This window comes from Danio aesculapii, chromosome 20 (assembly GCF_903798145.1).
Source record: "Danio aesculapii chromosome 20, fDanAes4.1, whole genome shotgun sequence".
In the NCBI taxonomy this organism is placed as follows: Eukaryota; Metazoa; Chordata; class Actinopteri; order Cypriniformes; family Danionidae; genus Danio; species Danio aesculapii.
This window is the reverse complement of record NC_079454.1, coordinates 8,310,272-8,322,771: the sequence shown is the minus strand read 5'-3', so window position 1 is coordinate 8,322,771 and position 12,500 is coordinate 8,310,272. Positions and strand designations below refer to the sequence as shown.

Genomic DNA, 12,500 nt, shown 5'->3' with positions numbered 1-12,500 from the left:
ATCAATCAATGTGTAAAACTGCAAGTCACAAATCGCAGGATTAGATTTATTAAAGAATGATATTTTACATTTATAATAACAAACTTTATATAGAGCCTTTAAAAGTAGCATCTCAAGGCACTTTACAGACATAAAATGTGCAGCTGTAAAGGACAAGGATGAATGCCAAAAAAAAAAAAGGTCATAAAAATGATTAAAAACACAGAATATAATAACAGATCGAAAAATCTAAATAAAAAAAAAAACAACAGGGTTTCTGCAGATATCAATGTCAAGTTAAAACCATCAAGTATTCAATTTAAGACCCATCACGATATCAAAAACATGCATGAGAAAATGCAAAAAAAAAAAAAAGAAAAAAAAAAAAACAATTATATATTTATAGCAAAATTTGTAGTAAAATAAATTTATTTGAATTGAACAGTACTAAAGACAGGTTAGATGCACCATTTTACAACAGAAAAAAATAAAACATCTTAAGGGCTGATTTATATTTTCGCCTGGCGCTGCATCCACTGACTGTGCACGCACCTCACGAAATGGACAAGGCTTTTATCCTTGAGGCATTCACCATTGTGATATTCTTTATTTTTAAACTAATTATTTTTATAAATTATTTTTATGATTACAAGGATTTTATAACCATTTTAAAACCATCTTTTAAATTAAACTTTGATGCATCACTCGCTTTTGTTCATATCTCTGACAGTTCTGCCTGTTAAAGCACCGTTTACCCATGCTTGTAATGTATTATAATGTTATATTTATATCTATATTAATGCAATGCACTGCAAGGGAAAAACATCTTGATTATCCCATTCAATCTAAATGAAATCTTTCCAAATGGAGCTATTCATTCATAATGCAATATATAAAAATCACATCAAAACAAAATATTGCAATGTCCGATTTTACAATAATTACGATACAGTTGAGGTGTTACATAGATTAAGTAATGGTGTAGCCTTAACTACAGTCTTTAAAGCATGTTGGACACTCACACAGCGGGCAGTGAGGGGCATCCCATCTTTATCCCTCTCGTCAGGATCCAGCATCCCCAACAACACTGATAACTCCCTCTTGTCATCCGCGATGATGGGGAACGGCATGGGACAGCAGGCTTTGTCTTGGTTAAACGACAGTATGTCCTTGAGAATACAAATGATGCAACGTCATTGTATTGCTTTATTATACATGGTATACAGTAAATGTGAAACGGATATATCCATTTTAAAAAGTGTTGTTCATTTTTAATGCTTTGACGGCACAACTTAGATCTGTAGATCAAAGCATTAAAACCCAAATCTAAGCTTGGTCCCATTTTAAAGACAATAGAAACTTTGAATCTACCATTTCTTCGCCTTTTTATTTAAAATATTTTCAGACATTTTCCCCCTTAACATATAGAACAGATTTTGAACTGCTCTCATTAAAACGAACAAAGGTTTCTACCAGTTTTTCCATGTGGATTGTTGTAGCAAAGTCATGGTGTGAACTTACTTTTAGGTCATGAATGCATGACAAGATTACTCATTCGAACTTGTTGTTGCTCATTCATTTTCATATTTGGTCTTGACGGAAATTAATGGAGTATGAAATAACAAGGATTTCTAACCATTCTAAGTGATATACCATTTGTCATGATTGCTTTGCTATAACAGTGTCATAACTACCCATGATAATGTGATAAAATGCATATTTTTATGTTAAAAAGCAGTTTGTTTGTCTCAACCATCTGTGATGGCTTTTGAAGTCACAAATGAACAACAACAAACTACAATTACTATGAGTACCTCAGGTGCTGATTATGTGCTTTATTTGGGGTTAAATGCTACTAATGGGAGTTTGATTGCCATTTTGGGGTACATTTATTGGCCAACTGAAACAGCAGCAGATAATTTAATTTAGATAAAGAAAACAACTAGCAAACGATTTATAAAAAATGAATAGAACCTGTGCAAACAAACAGTCCTTACCAAGTTCTTTATTAAAAGATAGAGATGTCATTTGTATCAATTAGATTATGATCCGTACCATTTCATTGGAAGTGCAGTGCACTATTTTGCGATTCTGAATGGCCCTGGTATTTAAATGTCATGCCATGTCGTGTCTACGCATAACGTCGTTTGCAGACAGCCAAATTGCTCATCACTGGCTTGACACGTGCCGTGTATAGTTAGGACAGGTGTATGGTCTATAAACATGCTGCGACACAGCTATTTTTTCCCCTTTACCAACTAATGCAGTTTATCTGTAATTTCAAATAAAGTTTTCCAATTTGTTGTGCTTTTTTTCATTTGTAGGAGGTTTAATTTTTTTTGTTTTAGTCACTGTAGCCACAAACAAATTAAAATGTAATCTAAATTTAACAAGGGCTGCACAAAAAAAAAAAAATAAATAAAAAATTATAATATATATATATATATATATATATATACATATATATACACACATACATATACATATACATATACACATATATATATATATATATATATATATATATATATATATATATATATATATATATATATATATATATATATATATATATATATATATATATATATATATATATATATATATATATATATTATATATATATATGCTTTATGTGATAATGCTGTTGAGTATTGTGATGGAACATTTCCCTACAATTTTTTTTTATATGATATTTTTTAATCATTATTGATTTTTTTTTTATTTATATTAAAATAGAGGTAAACAATATTTTTCATATCAATTAATCCAGATAAAAAATAAATAAATAAATAAAAAAAAAAAAATCAAGGTGCAAACCTTTAGTCTTTAAAATACTACAAATGAGTGAAAACTTTCTTTTTAATTTGAACAAAATAGGACAGATCCTAAAACAAGCATGTTATTATTTTTTTATTTAGTACTGTCCCAAGTAAGATATTTACATAAAATGTTTTTCTTCAAGGGGTATGTAAACTTTTGAACACAACTGTATATTCCACATTCTATTAGCACGATAACAATAATTTTGCACATTTTGTAATACAATATGAATTATAATTATTATGACACGAAATCATTATAATAAATATTAAAAAGGACAATATTGTGCAGCCCTAGTAACAATTTAACATTAGTTGCTCTAAATTACAATGTACACAATCGGATTTCTGGTACATAATGACTGAAACAGAGCTGTGGTTAAACAGTCAGCCAAATGGCATCTCGTGGGAACCGTGTGTCAGCATTATTCACATGAACACAAGAGTTCAGCCATAGGAACATGTGGGTGTAAAAGTATGACTGTATGTCAAGTAAGGGAGAAAGACAGAAGCTTGGCAACCACAGTATGAGACTTGGCTTTTTTTCTAAATGCATTTTCAGTAGTGTTTTTAATGAAACTTTTGGCCAGGTTCAGACACTTTGGAACTTCAGGGCCTTCAGGGAGACTTTGAGAGAAAGTCAGCAGCAGCAGAAAGTCTCTTCTTTTGGGATTACAGTAAGGTGATCTGGTCTGAACCAATCAGAGAAGTCCACTGTGTATGTTTGAGGCCAAAGAGCCAATGACTGGAGGCTATAGCTACAAGAAAACAATGCAGCATCATTAAATAGAGCTGTTCAGTAAGGGAGGCCCATGTGAGATGGCTTTATTTATACATTAAATGTTTTTCCATGAATGTACTGAACACTTTAATCATTCTTTGAAGAGTAATCAATCTTACAATATTAATAAATCAATCACCAGATTATTAAACACCAATTACCATGTCAGTTATCATTCACTCATTCATTCATTTCCTTTTCGGCTTAGTCCCTTTATTAATCCGGGGTCACCACAGCGGAATGAACCGCCAATATTATTATGATTTAAAAATCTAGCTTACAGGATTACAGACATTTCTACCAACATTTGTGAAAGAATAGGAAGCTCTCAGGAGCTCCCTGAATTCATATATGATGTCACCTGTGCAGCACATGTCCATAGAAAAATGTCCTTGCTATTTTTCCCACGATCAGCTGTTAGTTGTTTAATATCATAGTAAAAGCTAACAGACCCTTTTCACATGACGTCACGCAGTGTCCGGTTTCACTCCACGCAGTGTATCATCAGTTCCGCCTACACAGAAATCCCCATAGAGAACTCGCCCAGGCAGCTGTATATTTACCACAGAAATGGTTAGACTGTGACTATAGCTGTTTTCTGTATTCAAGGTGAGATGTCGGACATCTAAAAAAATTAATAAATTAAAAAAATAAATAAACTTACAAAAATAAATAAATAAATAAATAAATAAATAAATAGTACAGATCATCCAGATTTCTGCTTGAACCAAGAAAATGGAACTTTAAACGCAAAGTATTCCTTTGTGTTGCTATCTTCACTGCAGATAAAGTTGGTATGTGCTTGTCAGCATTTGTCAAAACAAGATTTTAGATGTTTACACGGGTGCTGCACATTTTCTTATGTTAAATTTATTTTTTTATTTATTTTTGCGTCCTGAAGAATAAGAAATAAATAAAACTGGGTGTTTTACGGAGGTTGTTTACAGCGGACAGCTGATTCACAAATACATTCATATAATTCACATTTTACTGCTCTGACATTTCTTTATATAAGTATTTCATTTATGAGCATAAAACCTTTATATTTATTTAATAGGTCACACTTTAAAATAAGGTTCATTAGTTAAGGTTAATTAATGCATTTACTAACATGAACAAACAATGAACAATACATTTACTACAGTTTTCTTCATGTTAGTTAACGTTAATGAATATACAGTTGTTCATTGTAAGTACATGTTAACTCACAGTGCATTAACTAATGCTGTACAAGTGTTGTTCATGATGAGTTCATGTTAGTAAATGCATTAACTAATTAACCTTTTTGTAAAGTGTTGCCATTCTTTATATTAAATGAAGAATAACAATGTTGTGACCCTTAATAATCAAACTAAATCATTATAAAAATGTAGTTGCAAAATAACACCAAGAAGACTGCGTTTTAAACCAGCATTATTAGATTATGAATTTATTTGTAACATTATTTATTGAAAAGGTAGTACAGGTATCAAATTAAACCACCCAGTAGGTGGCGGCAAGACACTGTCTTCATTCATTCAAATAGAGAAACTGAACAAAACTTTAATAGATCAGTAAATAATAATTGATAAAACTGATTGCATTTATAGACGACATACCAGGTATATGTGAAGATTTATTAAAGAATTTTACTCATGCTGGAACATTTACAAATAACAGATCATATAAATTTATACTCATAGCAGCATCAGGGCAAAAATAAATCCATTATGGGTCAAATAAAATAAAATAAAATTAAATAATTGAAAAGGTTTGAAAAGTTTTCCAGAGAAGTCTCCCATTCATTCAAAGGTAAAACGGAACTAAAAGTACACTGCGTTGCTGATAGGGGGAAGTGAAGCGACGTCATTGTGAAAAGGTTCTATTGGGAACTACTGTTTTGAAATCTTAATGAATTGTGTGCATGTGTGCCATATCTGCAGACCTCACTCCATTTGCGATGGTCCTCCACGCTGTCAATAGACAGGGCGATCATCTTCACATCTCGTTTCTTAAACTCTTCATGAAGCTTGGCGGCACGAGCTAGTTCAGTTGTACATACTGGAGTGAAGTCACGAGGGTGAGAGAACAAGATACCCCATCTGAAGAAGAAAACAAGACAAAAGGCAAGAATAAATTTTTCAAATCAGAAACTGAAAGAGTTCATTTGCAGATTTTCAACCCAGTTTTGGATTGTTAAAGTGTCAGCAGTAGAAATGGAAGGATAATCGGGGGGGGATAATAATACAAAAAATAAGGTTTTAAAAACACAAATTTCTGTTAAACTGTTCCTACGGTACATGTAAGATTTTTTTTTTCTTTTTTTTGTTTTTAGGACAACAGTATCTCCAGTAGAAAAGAGATCCAAAGATGCTGTCTTAAATTGCAAAGAAATAATAAATCAGTGTTTTTAAAACTAATGAAGACAGCAGAAGTCAATGATTTATTTTCATTATTTAGCCTGACATGTTTACTGCCCCAAAGATTATTAGGGATGCAATTTTGTCATAATCATATAATATACCCACTTTACTGCCATTCATGGATTCTCTCGCAGTGCATCATGAGATGGCGTAGAATCCATCGGATGCAAACTTCAGAATCTCACCGGAAGTAGTAGGTCATCTGAATACTTCTTGCAAACTGTTTTTCTAATTCTTCTACTTATCTGGCATATGGTTTTTAGTGTATTATATAGTTTGGATGTGATTTCAGGCACAGCCATTGGGTTCAAAGCGGAAAAAAGGTTCGTTTTTTTTTACCCAAAAATTTAAAAAAATGAAAATATTTTAGAGCAGTAATCACAATGGCGCGAAAACCATGATATTTTTATCCAAGTTTATCATATCATCAGAATCTTATACCGACCCATGCCTAGTCAGGAGTAGATCTATGTAAAAGAAAAATACACATTAGTATTAACCCTCAATGACAGTTTGATCAAGCCCAGTGCATTATGCGTGTTGAAGTGCTTGCTTGAAATAGAGTACAACGATGGTTTGTTCTGTAGACTATCGAAAACAAATTTAGCTTAAAGGGGCTAATAAATTTGACCTTAAAATAGTTAATAAAAAACAGCTTTTATTCTAGCCGAAAAAACAAAGACGTTCTCCAGAAGAAAAAAATATTATCAGACATACTGTGAACTTAAAAATACACACACTTAGAATATTTATTTAAAATGACCCTTTATTTCAAATTTGTCAGGTAAATCACCCCTTCAATTAGGGCTGCATGATACTGGAAAAATCTAATATTGTGATATTTCATTTTTCTGCGTTATATGTTGTAATATGAATACTGTTTCACCAATTTAAATAAAGTAAAATAAGCTAAATAACCTGCAAATCAGAAAAGTAAAATTATTTGTTTTTGGTTTGAAATTTTGATATTTGGACTTGAAACAAGACAATAATTCTACAGTTCTACTAGGCATGGGACGATAACAGTTTAAGGTATACCGCAATTTCGAAAAGTCAAGATTTTAAAAACCACCAAAATTTTCTGCTATACCATTCCTACGGTATGTGTAAGATTTAATTTTTTGTTCGCTTTTTAGCAGAACAGTATCTCCAGCAGAAAAGACATCCAAATATACACAAATGAATCCAAAAAAACTCATCAAAAAAAATGTTTTTTTTTATTATTTAGCCCGACATGTTTACTGCTTCAAAATATTTTAAATGTTTCTCAAAAATAAATTGTGTTCAAAGGGGAAAAAAGGTTTTGTTTTTTTACCCACACATTTAAAAAGAATATATTTTAGAGCAGTAATAATACCATGAAACAGTGATATTATTATCCAAGTTTATCATACCGTCAGAATCTATACTGGCCCTTGCCTAATTTCTACAAATGCATTCTGTCCAGATCGATGACAATTCAGACTTAACTATGTGATGTGACATAGCGATAATGTCCCATTGCGATAATGTCAAAATGATATATTGTGCGACCCTACCTTCAATAAAACAATAGTGAAATAGAAATTTAATTAAGAACTGTAATTAATTACAAATTCCAGCTTTTTTGTAGTACTATAGTAAGAGTAACAAGTGTCAGGTTGTGGCATTACAAAGCTGCATGTGGAAATCATCTGGCCAGTTACACAACAACTTATATGGAGTTTCAGTATTGTATAACCATGTCACATGTTTTAAAGTTCGAAGGAAAAGAATGATTTACTCATGCAGACATGAGAAGAAGCACACATTATCTGTCAGGGAGGAAATGCAAATCTCCCATTAGCCATATAAATAATCCTTATAATGGAGATTTCCATATTGTTTGGTGGAAATGCACAGAGCAGCACTTCTTATTCAAAGCCAGCAGCAGTTTTGACTGCTGTTAAAGAAACAACGCCAGACTCCCTGGACAGCAGTTCACATGACCGTCACAATGAAAAGAAATTCAAACTCGTGCAAACTCTTGCCACTACCATGTGAACTCACATTTCACACACGGGAAGACTAGATTTGAAGAGATGGTTCACCCAATAATTAAGCAATTCCAAATAAGATTTTTTTCCTGCTTTTTTTTTTTTTTTTTTTTTTCAAAATTATATTTTGAATAATGTTGGTAACAAGTAGACATTAAAAAAAACCTTGTTATAAAAAAAAAAAAAAAAAATTATATATATATATATATATATATATATATATATATATATATATATATATATATATATATATATATATATATATATATATATATATATATATATATATATATATATATATATATATATATATATATATATATATATATATAGATATGAAGTTAATATATTAAATAAACAAAAAGTTTTTTAACAGTCAATAGCCACCAGTTCTAACATTCTTCAAACTATCTTTTGTTTAATAAAAAAAAGAAAAGGATGAGTCTAGGATGAGTGGATTATTAACAGTATCAGATACTAGTTTTTTCACTGGAAACATTTAAGCAAACCTAGTATGAACACTCGGTTAAATGTGAATAAATTACTGCTTTAACCTGCAAATTTAGCATCTTGGGGGAAGGACTGTTTAGATACTAGAGAGCAAATGATTGGTCAGAAAATTTGATGACAAACTGAAGTATGAGACTGTCATAAATCACTGATTCATTTAACAAAACTGAAAAACGGCATGTTTTGCAAGCTTAGATCTTCGATCTGTGAACTTAATCACTTTTTGGAGTGCACTAGTCATAATTAATTAATTTATCTTAATTTGTATGGTGCTTTTACAATGTAATGTGTCAAAGCAGCTTAACATGGAAGATTATAGTGAATTGAAACAGTGTCAGTTCATTTTTCAGACTTTAGGTTCAGTTCAGTGTGGTTTAATATTCACTCCTGAGACTCCAAATACTGAAGAGCAAATCCATTGATGCGCAGCTCTACAAGTCCCGAACCATGCAAGCCAGAAGCGACAGCGGCGAGGAAAAAAAAAACTTCGAGGAATTTAAAGGAATAGTCTACCAAAAAAAAAAAAAAATACTTTCTCACCCTCCATTTGTTCCCAAGCTGTTTGAGTTTCTTTCTTCTGTTGAACACAAAGGAAGATATTCTGAAGAATGTAGGAAAAAGCTTCCATTTGTTCTTAATATAGATTCAATAGCTGCATTTTTTCTTCAAAATATCTCATATCTGTGTTCAACAGAAAAATTCAAAACAGTTGAGAAACTTAAGTAAGTTTTCAGTTTTGGCCAAACCATCACTTTAAGACTATAGTTACTAACAAAAAGAAGGATTTCAGGGAACTTTTTTTTTTTTTATAGAAATGTAACAGATTTTGAGACACTTAAGCACTCTTACAAGACTTTTTAATTTTGAAATGCAGAAAGGGTTTGCTATTGCTAAACACCATTTTATTCATGACAACATCTGTTACACGCTTCAACTTCAGCATCTCCCGCTCTCGGCTCTTTGGCAATTGTGGAGGAAGTTTGGCTTGAAATGGGGACCAAGAACTGGCCCTCTTTCCCCGTTAGATAATATAGCAAAGGACAATTGAGGACAGTTACACAACCTGAATGCTAGAAATGCAGCGTTTTCATTTACAGGGTTCATGAACCTCTGCTATGAAAAGACGACCACAGTTAATAAAACATTCTGTTTGTATGCATATTTCTATTCAAACAGGTTAAACTGCTAATTAGCATGTGCTTGGGAAATCATTAAAACACCACAGCAGTCATACTTTAACAAATAAAATCTGTAGATACCCATTATCTTTAAACCCACACATGCATCATGCAGCCTAAAACATTTACTGTACTAAATCTCAACTAAAATTGCAGAGTTCCACACAATTCTTTCATGTTGTCCAAACACAAATCGATTAAGTTGGCTTATTAGTTAACAAATTTGGGTGGATTGAACATAAAACAATTAAGTTTAAAAAAAAAAAAAAAAAATTCAAGAATTGTTTTGATTCAGCTCATTTTAAATAATTAATGATTTACTTAAAGTAAGCACTTACATTTTGTATGTTTTTGTCAAACTTTTATCGAATTTCCCAAATATTTTAGCAAAAAAATGACTACCTTGCGATTTAGCACGATTTAAAAGGCACCTACTTAAATGTTATTCAGTATTAGTTATTAGCAAAATACCATTCATTTATTTTCTTTTGGCTTAGTGCCTTTATTATTCTGGGGTCGCAACAGGGGAACGAACCACCAACTTATCCAGCATATGTTTTATGCAGCGGATGCCCTTCCAGCTGCAACCCATCACTGGGAAACATCCATACACATATCCACTACAGACAATTTAGCTTACCCAAATCACCTGTACCACAGGGGAAAACCGATGGAACCCCACACGAACATGGGGGGTGGACATGCAAACTCCACACAGAAATGCTAACTGACCCAGCCGAGGATCGAACCAGCGACCTTCTTGCTGTGAGGCGAACATGCTACCCACTGCGCCACCAATACAAATGTAATAAAATAAACAATTTTATAAAATGGCACAGACCTAAAATACCAATTCATTGTCAATTTTTATTTGTATTCTTTCACATCATCATTCGAAATCACGAAGTTTCACACATTTATTTCGGCAAGAAACTAGTCAAAATACATTTTGTTATGCTTCTTGTATACATTTAATAATTACAGGCCAGAATAATCTGCTTCATTTTCAAATAAATAAACACACATATCTCAATTACACAAAACAACAATAGAACAATTGAATTTTGACATTCATGCATTTATAAATAACAAACATTTTTCTTACATACATAAAAAAGTAAACCGATTATTAATTAATACTGACTTATTTTGAAATAATTTATATGCCTTCAAGACATCATTTTATTATTAAAGTTTTGCAGTAATGTGGGTCAATTCCAAAAAGTTTGCACTCCTGCCAAAATCTCAACAATACTGGCCTTGTTATGCAATATCCAACAGCCACAGTGACTTGGCACATTTTACACATACCAAACATTCAGGATACGAATTAAAATTAATTCAAATAAATTTATTTTAAAAAAGTTTATTATAATACCATTATAATGATTGGTTAATGATTATAAATACACTAATGTCATATCACGTTTGTTAATTTACCTCAGATCTGTCTGTGGCAGCTTTACTTCACAACTGCTTTGATACAATATGCTAATAATTAATTACACACCGTTTGTGTGCTGGTGTTTTGATTCATTTTTCAGCTACATTCAAACATATAAGCTTCTTACAGCAGATTACATGACTAATTCATAACGCGAGGGGTCTTCCAGACTCCATTTTAAACCAATTCTGCGTAAATAAATTGGATAATAAAAACAATCATAATCATTGGGGCCAGACATTGATTAGCATATTTTAGACGTCATATGCTATATCGGTTATATCCTTAGTAATGCAAGCATGTTTATGCTGTATATCAGCCATCTGATGACCACGAGTAAATACATCAAAACCACATTAAACCACATAACGTTAGCAGGCCTTCTTACTCAGAAATACAAACATATTTATCCACTTACGAATTTCCCAGGAATTCGTGGAATTTAATCTTGCCGATTGTTGTATCTGCTTCAAAGTTAGGAAACACGTCTCCCAGCAATATCCCAGGCATGACTGTTGTTCAGACTGGGTATACTTTGAAATCGAAACACTCTTGCACACATGTAACCATGCAATGGAGGCAGTATATATTAGACCCGGAAGACAGGAGGAGGCGGGAGACGATTTTGATTGGACAAACCCTGGCACCTCCCGAGTTCAAAGATGACTGTGAATGAACTTGAAAAATAAATAAATAAATTAATAAATAAATATTTTATGATTTTTTTTAAACAATTTATTTTGGTTTTAGAATGTTCATGATTTTTACAAAAATGTTTTTTTATAAGCAATTATTCATTGTATTGCCCCATTTGATACTTATTGTCTTGGTTTTACTGTCAAACAAATGCTTTCTTTGTGTTTATTTTGTTATAATAATAACTATATAATTTGATCAACCAGTCATTGGTTTCTACCGAAACGTCCTTGTACAATGTGATAAATAAAAAATAAATAAATTCCGTCTTCATAATCATTTCAGTCTATTTGCATACTGATATGAATTTTGAAACAATATTTTAAAAATATAAAACAAATCTACGATAATTTATGTTATGATAACATCTATACATTATACCAGAGGTGGGCAAACTACGGCCCGCGGGTACGTGTTAACACATGATTTACGTGTTAACACGCAATTTACGTGTAACATGTTTTTTTTTTAACTAGTGTCATTTTTAAAGCACTATTATTTAATAAGTTCTCCAACCTGCTCATTTTAAAATGTCATTTCACTTAAATCACTTCACTATAATGTCATTTCACTTAAATCACAATAAATGTTTTGCAGTCAATGATCTGTAGTAGATATTTTGTATAATGAAAGGCCAAACATCTTCTGCAATGTTATGATTGATGGCCGGGGA

General features: G+C 31.7%; 1 protein-coding gene across 1 annotated transcript in view; it reads right to left on the bottom strand.

Annotated features, from left to right (window-relative positions):
* prdx6 (peroxiredoxin 6) overlaps positions 1–11,718 on the bottom strand; it is a 17,932-nt gene extending 6,214 nt beyond the window's left edge. Inside the window, exons 1-3 of the mRNA XM_056481508.1 lie at positions 11,550–11,718; positions 5,507–5,663; positions 1,002–1,148 (exon numbers count right to left, since the gene is read on the bottom strand). Of these exons, the coding sequence (XP_056337483.1) occupies positions 1,002–1,148; positions 5,507–5,663; positions 11,550–11,641 (396 nt within the window). The 5' untranslated portion in view covers positions 11,642–11,718. The remainder of the gene's footprint in view (positions 1–1,001; positions 1,149–5,506; positions 5,664–11,549) is intronic.
* Between the last annotated feature and the right edge of the window lie 782 nt (positions 11,719–12,500).